This window comes from Corvus moneduloides, chromosome 1, assembly GCF_009650955.1.
Source record: "Corvus moneduloides isolate bCorMon1 chromosome 1, bCorMon1.pri, whole genome shotgun sequence".
In the NCBI taxonomy this organism is placed as follows: Eukaryota; Metazoa; Chordata; class Aves; order Passeriformes; family Corvidae; genus Corvus; species Corvus moneduloides.
Window position 1 is genome coordinate 155,009,372 of NC_045476.1, and position 25,417 is coordinate 155,034,788.

The 25,417-nt window shown below is 39.0% G+C and overlaps 2 protein-coding genes across 2 annotated transcripts in view; one reads left to right on the forward strand and one right to left on the reverse strand.

Moving 5' to 3' along the window:
- WASHC5 (WASH complex subunit 5) lies at positions 1-25,037 on the reverse strand. The gene is made up of 29 exons (XM_032133139.1): positions 24,875-25,037; positions 23,731-24,031; positions 21,708-21,853; positions 20,570-20,654; positions 20,198-20,298; positions 19,100-19,292; positions 18,368-18,520; positions 15,723-15,836; positions 14,998-15,169; positions 14,044-14,171; positions 13,604-13,733; positions 12,668-12,780; positions 11,875-12,041; positions 11,165-11,240; positions 10,361-10,471; positions 10,106-10,246; positions 8,622-8,702; positions 7,881-7,982; positions 7,075-7,254; positions 6,533-6,657; positions 5,987-6,149; positions 5,174-5,276; positions 4,984-5,063; positions 3,558-3,661; positions 2,966-3,095; positions 2,756-2,852; positions 2,198-2,351; positions 1,507-1,594; positions 1-419 (listed from the first exon to the last, which is right to left on the reverse strand). The coding sequence occupies exons 2-29, from the start codon at positions 23,914-23,916 to the stop codon at positions 363-365; spliced, it is 3,480 nt and encodes a 1,159-aa protein (XP_031989030.1). The 5' UTR covers positions 23,917-24,031; positions 24,875-25,037; the 3' UTR covers positions 1-362.
- Positions 25,038-25,047: 10 nt separating this feature from the next.
- The window catches only part of NSMCE2 (NSE2 (MMS21) homolog, SMC5-SMC6 complex SUMO ligase), a 132,900-nt gene continuing 132,530 nt past the window's right edge, over positions 25,048-25,417 (forward strand). Inside the window, exon 1 of the mRNA XM_032133170.1 lies at positions 25,048-25,194. Coding sequence (XP_031989061.1) covers positions 25,063-25,194 — 132 coding nt within the window. The 5' untranslated portion in view covers positions 25,048-25,062. The remainder of the gene's footprint in view (positions 25,195-25,417) is intronic.

Consider the following 25,417-nt stretch of genomic DNA (forward strand, 5'->3'; position numbering starts at 1 on the left):
TCCTCGCAAACTATCCAACACCTTTATTTCCAGTTTCATTATTCATTTCTGATACAAAAGTCAAACTTCCACAAATAGTTCTTCAGAACAAAAAACCTAAATGATTTATACATAAACAATTACATGCAGCATTTATAATGTTCAGTACAAAATGTATGCTGTTTAGAGGAGACGCTGCGTATCATGCCAAGATTTAAACAAGGGTTATATAGACTAGTGCTGATGGTTACATTTCACAGACAGCTGTAGGCACTGCCTTGAAGCACAGAAAAGACACAGTTCTGAACAGCTGTAGTTGCCTCATCCTCAGGCCCCAACTCCTCATTTCAGGTTTGGAGAAAAGCCTTGATCCTTCTCCATATTCATAGAACAGTTCTGAATTCATCAAAAATGAAGCTTGGCACGTGTGCTTCAACAACCTGAGGGACACAGGAAGGCACAGTTAGGCATTTGCATTATCCATTTGTTGTCCATTCCTCCATTAACAAGCATATCTGATCTATGACTCAAGCACACACACTATTGACCTGAGGCACCCTGGCATGAGGATGTGCTCCTGGATGTGTTCCTGGATGTGCACAGAGCAAGGAAGGAACAGCACAGGCTGGGCTGTGATGAGGTGCCAGGAGCACAGGACTGTGTAGGACTGGAGGAATGCTGCTGCCCTCTCTGCTGTGTCTCCACACAGCACCAGGCTGGAGTGGGAGCTGGACAGGCAGCAGCTACAGGGGCAGGACTGACACACGGACCTCCTACCACACTGTACTGTGGGCTGGGAAGAGGAGACTGGAAGAATCTCACTCTCTTGTCAGTATTAGTTGGGAAATGGCTTCTTCAAGGACCACTGAGGTACAGCCTATATATAGCAAACAGGATTATGACTTATTTTTAATACTATGTATAAATAATAGATCATCTTCAAATGTAGTTGTATTTAAACCTGAAATAAAGTCTCTCTACAAGCACAGACTTTTAGCACTTCCCTTGCATGTGAGACAAGGAAGCTGCCTGGGAAATCAGGCTTTGGCAGAAGTGAAGGGAAGACTGGATACAATGTTTCACCAAAATTTAGACTTGTTAATTAGCTTTTTTCCCTGTGTTTTAAATACTGTTAAGTTTAGTATTACTTGGAAACATCTTGGAACTTCTGTTTTATTTCTTTCCTTCCCAACAGCCCCCAGCAATGTACACTGAAGATTAAATTTAACAGACTTGTTTGAAATTGGCACAAAGCTGAAATCCTTTATTAGTATTCATCTATTTATTCCTGTGGTAATGGGACTGATCTCTATGAATCAGGGCTGCTTCTGCATCAGCAGGGCCCTGACCTGTTATTTATTATGTCGGCTCCAGTGTAGTACAAATGGAAGGTGCGGCCAGTGTCTCCCTGGCCAGATCCCTTCATTGGCTGTAGTAGAATGGGACCACACATTCCCTGTTCTTTTTTCCAGGGAAAATGGTTGGGATGTTTAGGGGCATATTTAGAGACATGGAATTCTTTCTTACCTTTCTTGGTAACTTGGTGTAGCGAATGTAATCTTCCAGGAACATGAGGGCACCCACTACATCAGCAGGCATTTCTGGGATCTTCTGGCTAAAATTAAATCACCATGGAGATCACACTCTTACTAATTGACTAGTTACTTGGATTAAATTACCTGAAAATGCCAGCCTTCAAATAACACCATTTCTACTAGGTGCCATGTGATTCCATTACAAATAGAAATAGTGTTTTAATCTTGTATTTAGTAAAATATATTGTTGTTATTGTGTAATGCAATCATAGAATAGTTTGGGACCTTAAAGATCATCTAGTTCCAAAGCCCCTGCCATGGGCAGGGACAATTTCCACTGGATCAGGGTGTTCATGGCCCCATCCAACTTGGCCTTGAACACCTCCAGGCATGGAGCATCCACAATTTCTCTGTGAAACCTGTTCCAGTGCCTCACCACCCTCACGGGAAAGAATTTCCTCCTAACATTAATCTCAATCTCCCCTCTTTTAGCTTAAAATCATTTTCCCTTTTCCTGTCCCTGTCAGCCCACATAAAGAGACTCTCTCCATCTTTTTTATAAGGTCCCTTCAAGTACTGAAAGACTGCCAATGTCACTGATACTCAGCTAGAAAAAAAAACCTGACAAAGCAGTGATAATACTACTACAGGTGATACTTGGGTAAAAAGTAAAACATGGATACCTTGTGCACTGCTCCATCGTTGAACGAATAAACTGACCAATCAGAGCCAGAAACTGTTCTGTGTATCTTGAGTGAAACTGTTTCAACAGAGTAAGGAGCCCCAGAACCAAAGGAAGCCAGTCAATTTGATCAGCTGGCCGCTTGCACAGCACTCCTGCACAGAAAAAACCCCAAAACAACACAGGTTTATAAAACAGAACATATTCTTATAGCACAGACTAACTTATGTAATATACTTTTCATGATTTTTTTGCTCTGTCTCTCCTTCTGCTTGCCCACAAAAGAAAATTCAAACCTAATGTAACAACTACATGTCTTTCATGGCAAATGGCTTAATGATACTAACTGAGGCACAGGATAGAATGAGAAACACAGGGGTTTGGATTCTGTTTCCTACCCCATTGCATTTGGCCTAAATAGTGTAACAAAACTGTCTGAACGTGATGGACTAAAGTTAGGAACTCTGTATTTTCTATGCAGGTAATTTTACTATCTTCTCTACACATAACTTCACATAGGTTTTAATTAGATTCAGACAAACAGCAACTTAAACATTACCTAAATTTCTGTTGTACTGAAGTTTGGGAAACTGGGAAATGAGGAATAGGAAGTTGACGGTGGGAAAATACGGCAGACGTTTTGTTGTTATGTAGATCTGAAGGGAAATAAAAAAAAAAGAGTAGTACAGGACTTCTACATTTTTTTCCCTCAGTTAATAAAAAAATAGAAAAAAGCAAACTGCACCAAGCACCAGAATGTATGCCTGACCTTATTTAATGGATTGTGAATGCCAGCAGCTTCCAGATAAGCTGTGATTTCATACAGAAGAGTGTTGTCTTCTTTAGGATAAGGTAATGATGGGTTCTGATAATGTGCTTCAATGTCAGCCAGTATTGCTCTAAAAGGAAAATACATTTATTATATTAAATAATTTTTTTAATTATCCCCAAATAAGCCTTACATGATGCCACACGTCTTATTAATGCAAACATTTCAGAGACACAAAACCTGTAAATGGTTACAATCAAGAATAAAACACCTTTTCTGGAGTATGTTTTTACAAACATTGTATTTGATTCAAAATCAGAACAACACATATTCTGTTTCTTCTTCTCATCTAAATATGACTTCAAAACCAGATATAACCAAATGCTATTAGAAACTGCATGTTTAAACTAATTACTTGCCAAGTATTTATTTTTAATGTTTTTCTTGGGTTAAAAGTCAAATACCGATCAACAAAAACCTCCATGCAATCAGACTCCACATTTTGCTGTAATTTAGATTTTAAGGATTGCTGAGCTGATAACAATTACATCACAGTCATACACGCAGCTCTTCAGCACATTTTGCTTCTTACTTATTGAGATTTTCCAAAGCAGCAGCCAAATGCTTGGAGTCAAACCTGCAGGAATAATTTAATTCATTGGTAATCTGTCGTCTTAAAATCTGCATCTGACCAACCTGTTGAAACAAATACAAAAAGGGTGGTGTGTTAAACTGAATGCAATGAAGGAAGAGTGAAGTCAAAGACTGACCCCAGCTGCACAGTGCACTCAGAGCAGAGATGTAAGTCACAGTGCTTGAGGTTTACACACAGTTCCCGGTAGCAGGTACAGGCCATGTGAAAAGGGCACAAAAAGGGTTAACAGGTATAAAATCCCTGTTACTTTTTTTACACTGGTGACAATGCCTGTACTCTGGTTCCCACCTCTCTGTAAATCTTAGGGTCAGCATGGCAGGAGGGGAAAACATCAGAGGCTCATTGTAATCAACCTTCCCCTTCCCTGGTCGTTACTCTTCACTCCAGTAACAAACCAACATTCACAGCACTCTGAAAAATGCTGGTCCCAATATATCATTACAGAGACAAGATAAAGAGCCAAGTTAATGGGACAAATTGTTTAAATCTTCAGCACAGTACAACGCCTTCTGTGGGAACAAGGCAAGTCTGGGAAATGCTACTGCTCCAAACTTTATCCTTGGGGATATCATGGTCACAAGGCACTGTGTGGAGTCTCAATAGTTCCTGATACTGAACACTAACTTAGCCTGCCCAGATCAGATCTCTAGTGCCAGACTCTGGTTTTGGTGAGCTATTTCTTATGAAAGTCAGTGCTAAGCACTTTGTGGAGTGTGAGGTGCTCACACAAATGAGGCTCAGGAGCTCTTGCAAACCGAGGCCTGCTTCACTTGTGATGCTACACAATTCCAAGTCAGTATAATACAACACTGTAAAATAAACAGAATAAAGTATCACAGAATCACAGAATCATTAAGAAAAGACCTCTGAGATCACTGAGTCCAACCAATGACTGACCACCACCTTGGCACTGAGTGCCATGTCCAGTCTGTCCTTAAACACCTCCAGGGACAGTGACTCCACACTTCCCTGGGCAGCCTGTTTCAATGCTTAACAAACTTTTCTATAAAGAAATTCCTCCTGATGTCCAACCTGAACCTCCCCTGGCACAGTTTGAGGCCACGTCCTCTTGTCCTGTCACTGGCTGCCTGGGAGAAGAGGCCAACCCCCACCTGGCTACAGTCTCCCTCCAGGGAGTTGTAGAGAGTTGTAAGGTCCCCCCTGAGCCTCCTCTACTCCAGACGAAACACCCCCAGCCCCCTCAGCTGCTCCTCACAGGACTTAACCCTCTAGACCCTGCACCAGCTGTGCTGCCCTTCTCTGGACATGCTCCAGCACGTCCCTGTCCCTCCTGAACTGAGGGGCCAGTATAACCAAAGAGCCTCGAGTGAATTCTGAGTAACAGTAAATCACATGAACCCACCTTCATTATGGAGTCCAAATAAGCTGTCCAGATCTTCTGTGTTTTTGCAATTGCTGTGGAATAAACCTTGTTTGAATTTGCTGAGAAAAGAAGAAGGGTGAGGCATTAAAAAAAGAACAAGTAAGAAGAGAAATAAATGCAAGTGTACAAAGACAATTGCTTTCTTCCATCTTAACCAGTAAGCACGTACCTATGATTCCTTTGAGGGGACTGACAGCATTCATAAGTGCTTTTAAGGTATCCTGTACTGCCCTGTCACGCAATATATTTTTCTGAAACATACTGAGGAAATTCTAATAAAAGAAAGAAATAATAAGTAAAATTATCACACATGCACTCTGATTAATTTTGATGGCACAGGAGTCACATTTTTTAACAGCAGGAAAAGACTATTTCCATAGATGAAGAGTTGAGGAATTCTGTAGTTTCATTTTTTGGAGTTATGCTAATCGATGTTAGGACAATTAAAAGATCCCCCTTGTCAGTATCTAATACCTACTATGGACAACTATTAATTCAATTTTTCAGGAAGAACTGTCTTCATTGGTACTTATTTTCCTTAAAATCTTTCACCAGGCTAGAACTAGGTTCTTCTCAGGAAACAAAACAACTTGGTTTCACATAGAGGCATTAGGGAACCAGCCATTACATAGAATTGACACCTTACTTATACCATGGTAGACTCAATCTAGTCTTTGTTGATGTCTAGTCAGAAAAATAGAAGTTGACCTGAGATCAACTTTTAAGTACACACACTGTGTACACCTTCAGAAAGCATCCCATAACACACAACCTGGAATTACACAGCACCATTTACTTATGGGCACCAGCTTTCCTGATTTTATTTGTAACTGAAATTTTTACTTTTGAGGCTGAACACCCAGTTTTCAAATAGTTTTGATTTCAGTTTACCATTTCGGTAATTAACATTTTTTTTATTTTATTAAAAATTATTAAACAATAAAAGCATTGTAGCCTAGAGAAACTTAAGTTTAAAAATTACCTGCAGCTCCTTCACAATCATGAAACACAGCAGCCTGTCTAAGCCATTGAGACCAAAGATACCCAAAGTATCTTGGATCTCTGAGAAGAGACGACTATTGGTTACTTCTTGGTGAGTTTTGGTATCATACCAGGTATTCATCTGGTCAATGTAACACGTGATTCTGAGGAAAAAATAAGCAAACAACTACTTCAGAAGAAGCTGCAGACAGTTCCTGTGATACTCTCAGTAATGAGTTACCTTTATCAGACAGATGAGAAAGATTCTCCAAGTATCTCAGGTGATGTTTAGTTATTCCTCTCTCCACCACAGCTCTGTCACCCTTCCCCGATTTCTGTCTCCTCCACTTGTTTAACACTGTTTTCCTTCTTAGACTAAAATCACAACTTTTCTACACTAATATTTAAAATGTACAGGATGGACTGGGTATATCTGGTTTTATATAAAGATATGACAGCTAAGGAAAAACTATCTCTCCTATTTTGGTTTGTGTATGGTGGAATTGGAGCTATCCAGTGCATGGTGCTTGTGACACACAGTACTTACTTTGGGTCTGTGATCCTCAGGATTTCTCTGCAAAGCCGACCAATAAATGTTACGGATTCATCCACAGGTGTGAATTTTGGTATAGGAATATGAGTAGACTGGTACATACTTTGCCAGTCTTGAATCTGAAAAATAAGTTTTAGAGTAATTTGCAGTGCTCCTTGCAACTTTTTAATTAGCTTAGAAATTTTCCTTTTGTTTGATTTAAAAGGAGTACACTGTAACACAATATTGTAAATCACACATAGCAGAACACTATAAAACCAGAATAAAGCAAAGAGAAGAATGAATCTTATTACAAAAGGATATTAAAATATTCTGGTTGGGGTGCTTTTCTCTTCTTATGTACAACTAATGCAGGGGGGATGCTGAAATATTTCAGAATAAGCTGGCGGCAGATGTTTTACACAGTAGTTAGCACATTCAGTCAAAGTCACAATAGTAGGAACAATGGGTACATATACTCCATCAGTCACAGGCTCTAACAGCCAAATATAAAGACATTTATCAAGTTTTTTGTTGTTTTTGGGTCTGAGTAGCACCTTTGTTCTTAAGAAGTTATTGCACTCCTGTTCCACGTTGTAGTTAATAATACGAGACACTTCCTCCTGCCAAATTTTTAAACCATATATGTTGACATAATCCTGGATATATTCAAATGATCGATGGAACCCATCCATTGTAGCTGCCATTTCTTTCAGTTTGGGCATAAGTTCACTTGGCTGGAGATAAAGAACAACAAAAAGATAAAACCAAAACTGTGAACAGGTAGAATTCAAAGAAAATGTAAAAGGCTTCTAAATACCCTTACAGAACAACCTCTAGAGCATTTTACCATGGTCCAGCCAGATCTGAAAAGCACTGAGACATTTATCAACATTTGGTATCTGAAGTAATTCTTACTAAATATTTTTTCCCCCCACTTCTAGTATTTATTTTTGCCTTCAGTCGTAGTATTGATTGATCTGGGAGATTCAACAGTCTGGATAGGATCAAAACAAGGAGTCACTCGTATTTATCATTGCCTATCTATGTTTACTTGGCTTATGTGACCTGTCAGTCATCACAGACAAAGGCAGAACCGTGAATTCGGAATTGACAGGACTGTTTGGAACAGAACAAAAATATGTTTCTTAATTTTATGTTAAAAGACAAACAAACAAAACTTATTTGAACATTAAATAAGGCACTCCAAATAACCTTCCAAAATTCGAAATGTATACTTTTTTACAATAAGGAAATCTGCACAGAAAAGCACAAATTATTTTCTAAAAGGCGTTATAATAAAAGAGGTCCCTACACACCCAAGATACACAAAAAATTAAAACCAAATAAAATTCTTACACACCTTGGCTCTAGGGTTAAAGATGAGGCCTCTGTGAAGAGCCAGGGCCACCCGTTTTACCAGCTCCTTCCTTATTCCATCCTCTAGTAACTGTTTTGGGTCCACCTAAGTAGAAGAAACATCTTTCCCTTAAAGTCAGAAAGGTATAAAAAATATAAAGGATTTATTTTGTACCAAGAAAGATATTAAATACTTTTGATAAATAGGAAGCACTGTTAACAGATACACTTAACCATCAGAACTTGTCCAAAGAATAAAAATTCACACACTTCTGCTACAGAATAAATGATTTCTTTAAGTGGAATGGCAAAGGTTTGTAGTTCCTATATTCAACCTTTGTTCACGATCCACTGAGAATGTTGTACAATTCTAAGCCAGTATGCATTAGGGAGTGTATCTTCAAGAATACTTGCTTCTGGTTCTCCAAGATGTATAAATGTAGCCTTAATGTAGGCAGGGCAGTTTATACCAATGGAAGAAACAGCTCTTCAGAAAAGCTTTCCAGCAGGAAAAACCCCCAGAGAACACCAACTATGGTGGATGAATCTATTTAGAACTGGGACTGTGGTTTCTTAAGAACCTTTAAAAAATACAGTTCTTATCTGTCTGCCAATTTAGGCATCACTGTTTGAAAATTTGTATGCAAACTTATATTTTCTTATCTTTCCTCAAGGTCTCACATATTGTGCTAAAGTGCTAATTGCCACCCCACGACTTTTTCCTATTGAAATAATGGATCATTACCTTGATGATACCAACTAAAGTCGTTTTCATCATGAGAATACCTTCAGTGAAGATTGAAATTGCATGGGTTAGCTTGGCAACCTGTAATAGAAAAACACAATTCATTGAAGTGATTCAATAGATGTAAATAATTTCTCTAAAAAGGTATCCATGTTTCCCAGTGGTAGCTTCCTGTTTTAGATTAAAGTAATTTGCACTGATACACTTTCAACTTTAGATACTGTTCTGGATTTACTTATAGTAAAATAATTACCTTTCTTTTAGTCAGATAAGTGTGCTAGCAGTAGGAAAGAAGAGGTACCTCTCAGAGGCTTCAGAGGGATTATGGAAGGGAAGACCAGCTATGTCTTGTGTGCACAAAACATCATGGACAAAACTCTCAGCTGATACCTTTGAGCAGGCTGGAGACAACAGCTCACAGTAGTTATTCCATAATAAAGCCTGCTGCCACAATGAGTCCACCTCAGTATTTCCACTGATGTAATACAGTAGCACATTCACTTTAAATTGTACAATTATTATTATCCTTATGCTCAGAGTTCAGACAAGCCAGTCTTTTGCCTTTCAGATGATTACAATACAGAACAGAGAAAACAGTTCAGACCTACAGTTCAACAGAAATCAGAAGTGAAAAGCTTTAGTAAAACGTGTTTTCCCTTTACCTCCTCAAAATAAAACATTACTGAACACTGCCTCCTCCTCCACTCCTACCCACAAACCAGACTGACTTCACAAAGTCTCATGGGGGAGTCCAAATGTAATGGTCAGGTCTCAACATCAGCTTAATCAGAAATCACAGCTTGTTTGCAGAAAACACCTAACAAGTGAGCACTTCGGCAAAATCTCCAGAGAAAAGCTGGCATCTTAAGTGATTATCAGATTCTTTGTGAGAAAGACTTACTGATCTACTCAGGTTTTGTGTCTCATCTTCCTCTACTGATAATAAACCGTAGCAATTTTAATGTCTGCTCACTCTTCCAGACTGGTAACAGTACAGCAAAACAACCACAGACAAAACGAGCAACAGCAGCTTTATCTGATCACATCAATGTGCCTCCATCCTCTCCTCATTTGAGGGCAGCAAAAAGCTTAACCCTGCTGGCTTATTCAGTCTTTAACCTTCTCCACTTGGAACAAGAATGGCCAAATGTGGAGGGCTTCATTTCAGACTCAGGTTTTCAGGGCTCCATCCCCTCCAATAAATAAAAGTATCTTCATGCTCCTTTATAAATTTATTTGGTTTTCCTCCCCTTCTCTACAAGATCAGAAGTTTAAACTTCTACAAACAGAAGCGCAGAAGTTACTCATCTGTCCTCATGAAACCTAAGTATGCTCACAACAACACCAGTAAATGTTAACTTTTAGCCAACAAATCCAACTTCACTGTTAAAGTATAACTCTATGGAGCTGTATAGATTTAAACTTAGGTTAAAGTTTGCCACCTATAAGGTTTGCTTTTTCAGAATTTCCTGTTTAAACGGCACCTCATATCGTGGTCCAAGCTGAGCATAATCTCGTAGCTTATCCTTATCAAGGCGAGTAGGCACTTCAATAATATCGTGAGTCTGAAGCTTTATGATTTTGAGAAGAGATGTAAACATGCTTTCTGGAATTATCTGTAGAACCTTTGTAAATGACAGAAGAGACACACACAGTCAGTATATTCTCATTAAAAAAAAAATCCTCAATTAAGAAAAGGTAATTAGAGAAAAAGGCAATTACGCCTTTTAAGCACCCACCTTTCTCACATAGGAAACCAACTCGCCAGAGTAATACTGGGACACACTGAGAAGGTCGGGACTGTTCGCTTGATTGATACGGAGAAGTGGCAAATCAAGAGCAGAAGCAAGCTACAAATAAAGTTAACATTTTAACTCCATTGTGTTTTTTCTGATGTAAATTATATGCTTGAATTCTCTTGCTCAGGTTCTTATCCTACAACCCAAAATACTGGATTCTTCCTATGGAGCAGTGCTGTATCAGGCTTTCCAAGAGAAAAAAAAATTGTTAAAGGTCAAAAACTCCAACAGTACATAAGGCTACCTTCTGTAAGATTGTTAAACTCCTAACAACTGCATGGGATATTTCAGTTGTAATTTTACATTCTCACTCATGCTAATTCCCATTCTTATTTCTACAGAAAATATTTTCATTTGATGCCAGAGCTTCAAGATGACAACAAGCACAGCCAACATAACTTTTTAAATTCCTTCAGCCTGTTCTGATTCATATGCAGAGGATCCCATCTCTGCACCAAAGTCTCCAGAAAATAGCTGTAATGAGTGGAGGCTGGATGATAAGACTTATTTACCTAACAGCAGCAATATAATTGTTGCATAAAAAACCCCATGCATAACTTGGTTTTATTTTCCTTAAAACGAACCTTGAGCTAATTCAATACTGTCTAAAAAAACCTGGGCATAGAAAATGCTGGTAAAAGGAAGTCTTGATTCTTCTGTGATTTCAGAGCCTTAAGGCCTTTTTAACAAACTACTTGGATTGACCTGCAGTGTTCAAGTACATTCACTGTTGTTCATACTTACCTTTAGGAAAGTGGCTCTGAGTTTAGTTACCATAGATGGACTGACTCTTATGCTGTCCTGCATAATAGACGTAAAGCTGGGGTAGGAAACAAACAAAACAAATCAGCTTCTTCCCCTGAAACTCTTATTTTCAACTGTTTAATTGTATGTCAACAGCACCAGTGTAATGTGGAAACGGAGATCAGGAGATCACTGACAGACTTCACTGAAGGAGGATTTTGGTCTGAAGAGGTACTGGTTAGAAAAACCCTATATGATAAGGGTAGGTGGGACAAAAGAAGAGGCATCAGGGAGTGTTAACACCACGGTAATGAAGTAGCAGCTCAGCAAAATCCCACCATGGAAACAGAGTTCTTGAGCATTAGTCTTTCCTTGTTTGTTTTTGGTTGAAAAATGAACTCCATATTTTGGAGAACACTTAATGAGACTAAAGGCTGGAGACAGGAGGTTAACAAAGCTGTTGTACTTGGAACAGGATAGACAATGAGAAGTTACACTATCACTTCACCTGCAGTTAACAACCTGAGAAGGATGGATGTTAATTCCTATTCAAGCTGATGCGAGTTCAGTATACTAAATAATTCACAGAATTGAGCTTCAAGACTGTTTTAAATTGGAAAGTTTATAGTCTTAATAACATTTATGCATGTTATTTCCCACAAGTTTTGCAAATGGTAACTGACTGGAAGAAAAAGATCCTGCTAACATACCTGTCAATTAATTGCCAAGCATAAGAAAGATCACCAACTATCTGAATGGTGATCAAGACCTCTTCTTTAATGTTGATAGTTCGGATCATCTGATGGAGAAATTTGCGGGTGTCAGCAAGAAACTGGCAAACTTGCAGGTTACTTTCCAGCTGGTGAAACTCTTGGACCTGTATTTTAAAAAACAAACAAACAAAACCTATAAAGGGATTATTTTTTTTTATTGTTTTCTATTTATCTTAAGGGCAGCAATACAAACAGAATCAGTAAATTGACGCATTACTTTAGGATGTTAGCAGCAGTAAGACACTTAAATCCTGGCCTGTTACGGAGTGTATTAAAAATAAATTTCAAAAAGTTACTCAAGGAGGTGTACTGTGAAACATCATTCTGAGTACTCTTTTATATCCTGGAAATAGAAGAAATAGAATAGAAAAAATACAGATATTTTTATTTTGCCTTTCAAATCACCCTTTCTAGCTTCAAATGAATTTATTTTCAGAATTTCTAAAAAATGAGTGATGTTGCCAAATGAAGTTAAATACTGGATTAATTTCTTTGAGAAAACCTACAAACCCTCAGGTACAGGGGGCATGACCTTTCATACTATATCCCTTATTTTACAATACCAAGGTCTATATGAAACTTCTGCTTACTATAGATATGTAACTGCAAATATCCAATATAAAATGCAGATCTGTCTTGTATATCTGCTATTAGAAGTCAGTGCATGTGCAAAAAAATGCTGTTGTTCCAGAAGGACAAGGTCATATATCTCAAAATGTCTTTGCCATACCTCTTCCAAAGCCTGTATTAGCTGCACAGTTTTTCTGCCTGCTGCAGTGGAATCCTCGTAGTTCAGAGACATTATTTGCTTGGAGATTTCTCTGAACCAAGCTTGGAGATTTTCTATGAAAGAGTAAGAAAAATTTATTGAAACCTCTGCATGTATGATAGGCAGCAAAAATACAGGGAACTTGCTAGTCAAAAGAAACAAACAAGCTATACATGTAGGAGATTATTTTTACAAGTTGTTATTTCACTGGTACATTTCTAGTCTTTCAACGTGTACACTTGTAAAGTGGCAAATGCTCGGGTAAATTTCACACACAACATTAAAAACACCTACCAACATGAATGGGCGTTAAAAAAATCTTATTTTTATGCCAGTTCAAGAAAAAAAAAAAGTTTCAAAAACAAGAGCAAGGAATTTGAAAAGAAGTACAGATTTGATTTTTAAGTCCTTGGAGAACTCAGAGAATACCATTCAGTGTAGAGAAGTGAGAGAAGGTTTGAAAAGATGCTGATACAATTCAAATCCAGGTTACAACCAGGGAAAGAATAAGGGAAGAGGTTAAAGCACCCCTAAATTTAATGGGCATGATCTTCTCACTCCTTTATACACGGAACATGGTAACGTGAACTCCATTATACATAGAAAAGTGAACTGGCATTTTATAGTTTCAGCTGGCATATCCAAATAAAGGAATGAAAAATACTTTTAAAAATAGGGCCATCTAAATATTAGGTACCTAAATATTGCTTGCATATGGAATATGTGATGAAAACCTAAACAAGACAAGAGTTAAAGAGACCTCTTTGGCAGCTGAGGGACATGAAAATTGTTTTTATATTATCACTATTAGATTCATGTATTTTCTTTTGGTAACACTTTAGAAATATAAATTGAAATCACTTTTTTCCTCCCCACAGTACAGTTTTTAATAATTACCGTTTTTCTCCACTCTAGTAAGAGGTTTAACTCCTGAGAAGACATCAGCAAGCTCAGTCATCCTTTCAGATCCCTCTTTTTTATAGTTCTCCCATTTAGCTTGTTTTTCTGACAGCATCTGCTTGAACATCTATTGAAACCCAAATCATGTGGTTTACAAAGCTGGCAAGGAGGCATATCACAATAGGTGAAATAATACTGAAAACAGATGGAACTGACTTAGTGATTACTACATTACTTCAAGATCTAGCCAGAATATTAAAAACAAAATTAAAAATATTAAGAAATGCAGATTGTGTCATGGACTTACAGTGACAGAAGCTTACTGAATTTTATAGAACAGAACAATGCAGATTTTTTGATTTTTAGTCACTTATAAAAACATCCAGTGACTTTTTCAGCTTAGTGATCTTAGAAGACTCTGGTCAGCAGCACATTACCTCTTTTAAAATGAATTCAAACTGAGCTGTATCCAGAAGAAGCTGGAAAAGGATCCTGGAATTGTACCTTGAGTCTGTTAAAATTTGATCCTTTATCTGGCGGAGACGTTTGTTATTTGGATCACAAGCTGAAAATGGAAAGACAACATTTCCCCACTGTTACACAGAATTTGGCCAAGCTTTTCAATCTTTGTAAATACATTCTTTTTTTAATAGCTTGAAGGCAAAAACATTTTGCTCTGATATGTACATCCCTACTTGTCTTCCATTTACATGGAACAACTCCTCCCTATAATAGGATATAATTAAGGTCTCTGTGGTGCTTCAGCCTCAAAACTTCTGCAGGCTTCTGAAACTAAATGTGAATTTAGTCCATCTGACTGAGAAGCCCAGAGATCAGTATTTCTAAAACCATTAGTAAAGTGAATGGAGGTGTAACAGAAGCCCTCTCGCATATCAAGAAGCCTCAAAGACGGCACAAACATTCGAACAGGGGAATGGCTAAATAAGTCAGTTCACACACCCAAACTCACATCAGAGACATTACTCAACAGTTTCATTTGAATTTCAATTCAACATAACAAAAACCTTAGTTTCAACCTGTTAATTACTTAGATTTTAAGAAGGTGGCTACTGCTTTCTTTTTGGAGCTAGGTAAAACTTCCAGAATTATGTTTTTCTGAGGAATACTATTCAACAAGATAGTGACTTCTACTAATTCTTATACCTGTGTTTGGCTCACAAGAACTGAGGAAATGCATGTGCTGTTTCAGACAAGGCTTTAGGAGACTATTTGCAAAACAACAGCTCAACAATTTCCTGCAAACAGTAGAGGAAACTGCTGACTTCAACAGCAGCAGAACTGAACTTCCCTCAGGCCCCAAAATGAAGCCCCAGTAGAGGAGGACTGACAGTCCTCCTACACTCAGCAGTGAGTGTAGCATGAAGTCTTACTTGTGTCTGCAGTGTGCAGCATCAGCCAGCGGATTGCCACGTTGCAGTCTCGCAGGCAATTCAGCAGCTTGGGAATGTTGTCCAGCACCAGCTCTTCCCTCAGACAGCCCTCCTTGAGGAACTGCTGCACCTGCGTGTGCACTCGCTCGGTGACTGCAGCGTATCTGCTGGCCTTAAAACACACAAAGCCTGCGTCAGTAAAATCCTTGCCTCAAATAGAATACACCATATTCCCTAGAGCTTAGAGGGCACACAGATCAAAAGTTCTATAAAAATTACTATCATTACTAGTAGGCAATATTATACACTGCAACTGCATGACAAAGGATGCAAGATAAACTTTAAAGCAAAGAGCCTACATAGGAAGTATAATGTTTCAAAAATGCAGACTTGCAGCCTTTCAATATATTCACTTATGTACTCTCTAGGAATTATTCCTAAAAAGTGGTACTAATATTTTATTGCCTAATGGGAAAGAACAACAACAAAAATCTATCACAGAATGGAGATACTTATTATGAATTAAATGTCAGTTCCACTTGGTGAACTTCTTCCCTAAAGATGAAGGAAAAATTTCTACTCATATTCCCGAAGTTTGCCAGACAATACAGTACAGATACTGTATGCAAGAAGAAAAGACCCATGCATTATTGATGCCATATAATATACTTCAGATGCCCACACATCTTGCATCTTGCTAAAATACTTAATGGTGGCTTATGTACCTGCTCTTTGACATTTGAAAGATCCAGTGTGTAGTTGAGGGCAGTTTTAGCAGCTTTGTAGGGTTCCCATGCTTCTGCCAGATTTACAGTGATTCCCATGTAAATGCTAATGACCTAAAATTGGAAGCAGAAAACAAGAAGTTGCATTTATGTTATTATTAAGAAAAATACAAAGTTTTCATTTAACAATATGACAGAAAGGGATATGCTGTGGGTATAAATAAGAGATAACTGAACTTTTTTGGTAGTGGTACTTTTTGGTGTACCACCTTTGGAAATCAAGAAGAAGACTTTGAAATAAAAGACACACAATTAATTAGAAGCACAGATCTGAAAACAAGATGACAGTTTGTTCAATCACTATATATGATACTCTGGGTTTTTTTCCATGAACTTATGACTTATTTTTCATTTCCATGATGCTCTGAAGAAGATTGATACAAGCAACTGGGGAAAAAAACTACGATAGGGCGGGAAAAATCAGATGAATTAATCTTAATATTAGGATGCCCAAAGGACCAAATTGAATTGTAATGCATCTTTCACAGTGACACAGAAATTATGACTACATAGTGTGATTTTTAAGGAGCAAAGAGAAACTGATTTCAGACCCCTAGCACAAGTTTAAGCATGATTAAAAATATAGAATTGTGATTAAGTAACAATTATCTTATTTGTAAGATAATTGATTAAAAATGGAAGACTTGGTTTACTGACAGATGAAGGATGTACAGAGCTGTGGGATTATGAGCTTTGTCACACTGATGCTCCAATATTCCTTGATCCAGGCATGATCACATCGAGGGGAACACTGTCAGCCTTTGAGCTCTTCTGGCAGTGTCAAGTAAAGGCAAATGGGACCCAGGTCTGCTGATATGAAGGTCTCTCTCATATTGTTGAAGTGAAGCTCATTATTTCCTGTAGATCCTCAAAAGGCTACACTTCAACTGCTAAGAATAATTTGAAATCAGCCTAGGAGTCGAGTATTTCGTATTTGATGTAGCTAACTCATCCACACCTGACCACAAGAAGATAGGTGTTGTCTAAAAATATCAAACTGTACTATGAACTCAAGTTAATAAAAATGCTGGCATGATCAAAAATTCACAATGTCAAGTTCTCATTTCTAAAAATAAGCTTGTAGTTCTCCAGAAACAGTGATTCTAATGTCTACTGAAATAGCCAGCTCTTGCAGTTTCCTCCCTCCCTGCTTCACTGTTCCACTTATGATACAGCAGAATACAACAGAGATACACAAATTAATATACAGTTTCTTTGTTAAGTCTGATTCCCTTTGATATAGACGACCTAGGGACTCTATTCTTATATGCCAGCCTATTTCAGTAGCAGGTTTTTGCAGACTAGTGATTCTGAATGGAAATCCTAAAACTCAGTACTGAAACATGTAGTAGTTCCATTTTAATCACTACATCTGAAAAAGTCTATAGAATCACACGTAGCGACAGCTTTAGCTTCTAAGTTATTTAGACAATAGCACAGAGTTAATCCTTAAACTAGTTTTCAAATAACATCAGTGTGGGATGATTTGTTGGGGAGCAAGACTGTCCTCTACAGCATTCTTGACATGCTGGTAGAATTCACAAGCTGAAACCACATGAGGGTCAGAAATGACAAATACAAAGTCCTGTACTTGGGACAAACCCAAACCCTTGCAACAACAAAATCTGGACACTGATCACAATCTGGGGAATGTCACAATTCCGCAGAAAAGGACCTAGGTGTCCTGCTGGAAAAACCAAACATGAATCAGACATGCAGCCTTATGACAACAAAGAGTAATCAGACACTGGGCTATGCCAGACTGCAGCCAGCAGACTGAGGGAAGTGAATCTTCCTTCTATTCAGCTCTCATGAGGTCTCATTGAGTGTAATGGGTCCAGATTTGGGCTCCTCAGTATGAGACAGGCATATACAAACTGGAATGAAGTGAACAGGAGGCCACTAACACACTTGTGGGGACCTAGTATGTTAAGAGTGGGGTTTGCTTAAGCTGGAAGAAAGATGACCAAGGGATCTGACTGTGGTCTTCCACTACCTAAAGGGAAGTTATGACTAGGACAGAGCCAAACCCATCTCAGAGGTGCACAGTGAAAAGACAAGAAGCAACAGCCACAAATGTTGCACAGCTATAACAAGGGAAATTCCAGTGGTACAGAAGGAAAAAATCCTTCACCATGGCAGTGATAAAGCACAGCCACAGGTGTCCACAGAGGCTGCAGAGTCTTCATGTTAGATATTTCCAAAACTAACTGGGCAAGGCCTGAGCAGCCTGATTTAGCTTTGAAGTCAGCCCTGCTTTGAGGCGAAGGCTGAACTAGAAGATGCCTAAAATGCCTTTCATCACACATTTTTCTGGCACTCACTTTATCTTGATGGTATTAGAGTGTAGTTGATTAAAGCACTTAAGATGATAAATTACACTTTCAAAGGACAGCCTTCCATGCTTATCCAGAGCGTTTGACTCAGACTGCTTCACTCTGAACAAAGTAAAATTTCCACGGAGAAGAATCTCTTCTAGTTTTAGGTTACTATTATTTTTCCATAACACATACTGTAACAATAATTTAAATTGTTCCTATAACATTAAAACCAGGGAACAGTTTTAAAACAGAATTAATTTTTACCCAATTATCTGGGAAGTATTTATCCACTATCTCTCTCATTTTTGCTTGTTGAGTGTGAAGAATAGAAGCGTCAAAATACAGTATCACATAGAGCATAGCAGCCTGTGTAGCCAGAGCGGTGCTGCGGTGTTCTGGTAATGGATACGCTGAAACCTAGAAAAAAGTAACAAAACAAAGCTGAACATAATACAGCGCATCCTAAACCCCCTGAAAATATCACGGGCCACATTAAAGAGTGCAGTGTATAGATACAATGAGGCAAGAAGCATATTTAGATAAGCTGGACACGCTTACACATGCAGCATATTTACCAGATGCATTTCCAGAATGTAAAAGTTGACTTTGTAGATATCTGTTACTTAACAGGTTACAATAAGATTTTACTATGCCATAAATGAGTCAAATAAGACATGTCAATAAGACATGGCCAATCATAAGACATTAATCAAAAATGTTGGTTTTTACTGCAAGGCCGCCCAAGCACTTGCAGCAAATTGCCCAGAGAGGTTCTGTGGTTTGTACCTCTGGAGATACTCCAAATACAACAGGATGAAGCCCAGCACAACCTGCTCCAACTGACCCTGCTTGTGCCAGGGGGTTGGACTAGCTGATCTCAAGAGTCCTTACAACCTCTATCATTTATTTTTTTCAGAGCTTCATGATTAAGTAATTACCCTGAGAATCATTTTGACATTCCCCTTTAGAGCCCTCTTTCATCTCAGAGTTACTTACCTGGTTGTAAATGTCATCTGACCGTAAGCGGCCAATAACCATGCTAATGAATGTTTCACTAATGGGAACCCTGCTGAAGTAACTCTCGGGGTAGTTTGGAGGTCTTTTAGCTCCAGGTTGGCTCGAGTATCCAGTGCTTCGAAGCAATTTACAAATATCATCTAAATTGGAATCAGCAGAGGATCGGGCTGCACTGTTTTACAAAAAAAGAGGAACAACAGTATGAGCTATACGACCTAATAATTTCCTTTTTTCCTACCCCTTGTAACCACGCCCTACTCACAAGAAAATTAACAAATACTAAAGTCTAGGAGATTTTTGGTTATTTATTCCCTTAATATAATGGTCATCATGTTACAGGACACTGATAAATGTCCATACTGAAATTCCAGATAAGCAGACAAAACGCAAACAGAAAATTGAACTCAGGAACAGAAAGGAGCTTTATATTCAGAGAGGAATTCGTTCCTTTTTTTTTTTAATTTTCATTTTTTTTCCTCACCATTTCTGAATTCCCCTTGTCAATTCACTTCTGCATTCCAGAATTAAAGAATCTCTCATTACATACAGGGAGGCATAAACATAGTCAAAGCAGCATTTTATATGTGTGGAATGATTTACACTGATACCCTTTAAGACCCCAGCTGTTATACCCTGATGCTGTCAACCTAGCCTGTAAAACTTGTAACTGATTGTACCTAATCAAGCACTGTAACTACAAGAAGTCTGACTTGCAATACTTTGTCACCTAGATAGTCAGGACTTTTCAGAAAGTTTCCTTGCACATTTGGGAACTTGTGACACTTTCATAGCTGGCACTTGCAGCCTAAAAGCTTTAGCCGAAAGTTTACTTGTGGACTTAAAATGTCTGTTGTAACAGAATGAAAAACCTGGTGCTCATTTTGCAGCTGAATCTGCAAACACAGCTAAAGCAAGAAGTTCTTAGGATATTCAGAGAGCTCTGCTCAATTATCCGTATAAAGTCAGAAAAAGGTGACAATATTTCCATTTATCTTAATTGAATAACCTAGGTTACTGAATATACTGCATGTTGTATCTTCTCAGCCTGGAGTGCTTCTGCACACCTATATCCACTACCTGTATCTGTAGTAGGAAACCAACATTCTTTCTCTGACTTCTCCTTCAATCTTCTGGTCAATGACCAGTAGCATGACCCCATATAAATACAGGGCTTCACACTGTTTGGAAAGAGAAAGAATGAAGAAAGAAAATCACATAAACATGATTTTGTAGCAACATTTAAAGAAAAACACGTATTGGCAAACTAACCCAATGTCAACTACATAGTCAACACAACATGAAAAATGGCAGGCTGAGGATTTTTGCTCTTTTTCCTCCTTGAAGTGAGTCACAGCACTTCCATGTGTTTGGTAAACTTAAATTTTTGTCTAGTTTAGCACTTACTGAGTGGGTTAGTTTTCTACTATTACAAAACTAGCCAATACTTACTAGAAGCTGTTTTCCATCTTCATTAAGGAGGACTGTTTCTAATGTTTGCTGAATGTAAATTCCTTCATTGAGGTCATCTAAGTATCTAGGATCATGACAAAAAGTTTGGTCATTGACTGTTTTGCTCTCAAACTGTATACCCTCAGAACTCAATTGTTCAATTTTCTCTCAAAGTCCATAGATGCATCTGAACATTTCCCTAGTACAAGCAGCATGGAGTTTTTCAGACAAAGAAGAAGAGAGACTGTACTATAAAATGAGACTGAAATCCCTAGCTAGTGCAAACCAGTTGGCAAAAGTCTCCTTCCGTATCCTGATGGTGTAACGTTAAAGACACTGACAGATACCTGGTAGCTTACAGCTCATCCTCTTTATCTTGTCATGGATGGATAACAGCCTGGGAAGGCTGCCATACAGTAATTTAGTAAAACTGTAATATTTTCAAGTTGCCTCAAATTATCTCCTGGGAACACCATAAACTGATCTCCACCTTAGTTTGGAAGGTAGAGCTAGAAATAGAGTATGTTCACCTTAAGTAACATGAGATTCATTCCTATTAAAGGATTTTCCAGTAACATTACTTGTTAATAAGTAATATCAAGCATTTAATCTTTTAATATAACATCAATAATAGAACCAATTCTCATGTTTAAGATTTTCAGGAACTTTTTGTTAGAGAATTTCATGAACCTTTCATTCTGTTTTTCACAGGTCAGAGCAGTGAACTTGACAATATGGCAACTCCACCGAAAAATTAAGTTCAGGAAAATAATGCCAATGGAAGAAAAAAGAACCTTATATGATATTCTGTTTTGCAAGACCACAAACAAATTAGCTTAATAATATGGATTATCCTTTTATTAAAAAAAAATCTTCAGGACAATCTCCAAGATAAAGAAAAACTTACTCAAGTTTGCAATTGAGGAAATGAGGTAGAGAGGTAAAATGTTTTCAAGTCATATATGAAGCTGGTAGGGAACTGTTGGAGTAAAAGTTAGTGTTCACTCCAGCAATCCAGGTTTCCTGGTGCACATGAATATGCTTCAACAGTGGGTCTCTACAGAAAAAGCTTTTCATCAATAATACAAATACCAGCAATCTCGTCTTCGAAAATCCATACGTATTTAAAATACCATACCTGTTTAAATCTACAATGTATTTATGTACACTCTGAAAAGCTAAATAAAACCTCGTCAAAATTTCAATGTTGTTTTCACGAAATTCTTCATCTAAATCCAGTAACTCGGGCTTGGCTTCCAGTTTGCCTTCACATGTCTCAGGCCCCTGAAAAAAGAAACTCATCTTTAGAGACAGTACTTGGCTTCAATCTCTACTCAACTTCTCTTCAGTAGGACACATATCATGTACAACAACCTGTGCGCAAACCAGAGTTAACATTTCTTACCAAAACAAGGATCTGCAGCTTTCCAACCTACTTTATGGCTAAAAATTGATTCCATAAAGTTGAGTTTTACACACTGTTACGATCTGCAATAATTTAAAATATGATTTATCCAATGTAACCAATGGAAAAGAATGGCCAATGCTTCCAGTAAAGCCCCAATACATCTGAAGGCATTGGGTGCTTTTTGTAGTGCTAACTATCTCCCTGATGGAATTTTTTCCTTTACACATTTCATCTGATTAATTTGTCAGGTAGAAACCGTAACACTGAATGTGCACAAAGCCTAGTACCTTCTCATACATTCAAACTGCTTGAAAATATTACACCTGTTTTTTCCACAGACTCTGCATCTAGCTCAGCACTTGTCCCCTGAATTAATGCAGAAACTTTGTCATTAACAATCATGGGGGAAATAGACTTGGGATGAAGAACTTGACTTCCTTAAAGCAATAGTACAACTTTTCTAACACTTTACCACTGTTGTATTTCTCATAACCACCATTTGGTCTTATCAACACCATCTAAATGAAAATATTGCTACAGTTTAATTGGAAGTATCATTAACATTGAATTGAAAATACCTGTTTTTCAAAAGCTGACAATTTCTGAGTTTTTATAAATGGCCTTCTGCTTCTCTTTTTGTGCAAAATACCTACATAAAACAAAGGATAAAACCAGGCCCTAGACTGCCTATGAAGCGCAAATGCACAAAGCAAACAGTCTTTTAAAATCTCAAATCTCTCCTCTTTAAGTAAGTCTAAGAATCGTGAATACAGAAAAAGTGCATTCGCAGTAAAAATATCTGTAAGCTCCCTAATCTGTGCTTTGTAAGTATGACTTCTATGGATTTTTTTGCTTTTTAACTTTGAAAAACAGCACACTGTTATGCTTTCTTAGCATTCAAAAATACTACAGCTTTAAGGATTATTGTATTTCTCACCAATTACAGCCATCTGCTTTAAAATTTTTAAGTTATTTGTGTAAAAAAAAAGATTTCTACCAAGCACTTAGATCTAAAGGTAACTGTGAAATCATTTGTGCTCAGGATTTTCAGTATCCAAGGCTCACAGTTAGCGCCTGAAATTTACAACTCTTACTACAATAAAATTGAATTAAATTTTAGAAGTCCCTCCCTTGTTTTATTATTGCCATCTCTTGCATTGTACAATCCAAATAAAATCAGATTTAGATAGTCTCTGTAGTTCCCTTTTAATCATACTGGAAAATGACAGAGGGAACCTGGTACTGCAAGCTTAATTTTGAAAGGGAAATAAGGGCTTTCCATGGATACCTCTCCTTGACTTATTTATTTGTTTATTCAGTGCACGTGACAAGTCCAGTGAAAAAACAATCACAGCACTGTCAGACAGGAAAACAGAAAGCAGTTTTCATGGCTGCAAAGAATAAACTACAGATTAACAGAAGAAAGATGGGCATACTGCCCACGGCACTGCTCAAGAGCCAACCACGCAGGCTCAGAACCTGCTGGTGGAAGTATAAATTAGTGGTCCTGCAGGAATTACTACTACTATTACTACTATTATTACTACTACTACTGTTACCACCCCAGAATCCAATACTCACGTTTTACATAATCGGTATCTATCAAAGTTCACAGGCCAGATGACTCATCATACATTGCGGAAGATGTAGTATTAATAAACACAACAGTCAGGAATGACTGTTTCACTACCCGAAGCATCCTCACGTGGGACAGCAGTGCTTTAAGGAGAAGTTTAACAATAAAAGGATTTACCTTAAAATAACTGAAATCAAATATGATATCCCCATACTTCTGTTGATCAGCCTTATCCTTTAGCCTGAAAACACCAGGAATAAATTCGGAAAGCCTCAGAAGTTCTGCAGTGATGGCATTTCCACAGGAAACAATCCGAAGAATTGCCTGACCACAGAGATTGTTTTCAGCCAGAAAATCCACCATTGTGGAGCTGCATGTGACAGAGCAGCAGAAGTCCTGCAATCTGATTATAATCCTTACTCTTCAGGTTACTGGAAGCAGAAAGCTTGATGAAGAAACTAACTGCGCCATTAATAACCTGTAAAAACAAACGTGCACACATTTAGACTGGTTTGTACTCATGTTTTTGATATTTTAATTTGTGGATGCTTAAGCATACTCTCCAATCTCTCAATTTATGAAATCTAAATTATCCACAGCTTTGTAAAATGAAAGAAATGCACTGAATTCATTTTCAGCAAATACACTACATTTGAGAAGTGACCTGTGTGAGCAGGCAGGGGAAGTGTGATCTTTTATAACAAGAAAGTTGAAGAACACTATTGAAGAATGACAGTCACAAATACGGAAGCAGCTGTGACCACACAAAGAGACGGGTGCAAGAAAAACAAAACCACTTCAGAAAACGTGTTTTTAAGAGCCACTTTGAAAATACAACCAAAGTGACTATAATCGCATTTAACAATAAGGAAAACTTTCATAGCAAATGGAAACGACATAGGTCCGTTCTTTTTTTTTTCTGAAGGACGAGCTTCCACGCTGTCGTTGCACTTCCTGGTCAGTTTTATTCATTCAACACGTTTCCTAGGGGTTACTGCGTGCAGCACCAAAAACAAGCGCCTGTGCTTCAGAAACATTTATGAGAAGTTTTGACCGGGCTTGACTTTTCACCAAAAACCTTCCGAACCGCTGCGATAAACTTAAGATGACACTGAGCTCTCCCAAAACCGTTCTGACCCAGGACGAGCGCCCGGAGCCCTCCCGGGTCCCCAGTGCCGTCGCAGGCTCTGCTCCACAGCGGGCCCCAGACCGGCTACGGCCGGACGGGCTCCAAACCCCAGTCGGTCCGGTCCGGTCCGGTCCGGTCCGGTCCGGTCCGGTCCCGTCCCGTCCCGCCCCGCTCCGCCACCGCCGAACTCACGGTTTGCACCCAGGCGGCCTCGCTCCCTCAGCGGCTCCCGCCGGTGCCCGCCCGGCCCAGCGCGCTCACCCTGCCCCGGCAGCGCCTGCGGCGGGGACGGCGGCGGGCAGAGAGGGATGGAAAGAGGGTGGGAAGGATGGAAGGGAGGCGGCGGCGCTCCCTACGACGTCGCCGAGCCCTCCCATCACATGACGGCGCCGGCTGATGAGGCGATTCCGCTTGCCCTAGTGCCCGCCGCTACCGCCCTCCTGCCTCTACCGCCGGGAGGGCGGCGTGGGACCGCCCCCGGGACAGTCGCACTCTCAGGCCTCGGGGACGAGGTGAGCACCGGCCGCTGGCGAGGGTGGCTGTCCCCGTCGGCCCCATCCCTCCGCGGGCGAGGGCAGCGCGGGAGTGGCGGCGGGACAAGTGCGGGACTGCCCGGGCTGCCCGGGCTGCCCCCGACCGGGTGAGGCGGCGAGAGGGCCTGGGAGAGCGGAGCTTCCTGCTCGGCGGGCGCTGCTCCGACTCCCGTGCAGGGAAGGGTCGTCTCCCTGTAGCAGC

Coding starts and splice junctions, on each gene's coding strand:
- WASHC5 (XM_032133139.1), bottom strand. CDS start 23,916: ATGGTGGATTTTCTGGCTGAAAACAATCTCTGTGGTCAGGCAATTCTT. Junction 10,247..10,360: donor TGGTTTCCTATGTGAGAAAG/GTGGGTGCTTAA, acceptor TCATTTACAAAG/GTTCTACAGATAATTCCAGA. Junction 6,150..6,532: donor CTGAGGATCACAGACCCAAA/GTAAGTACTGTG, acceptor TTTTTTCCTCAG/AATCACGTGTTACATTGACC.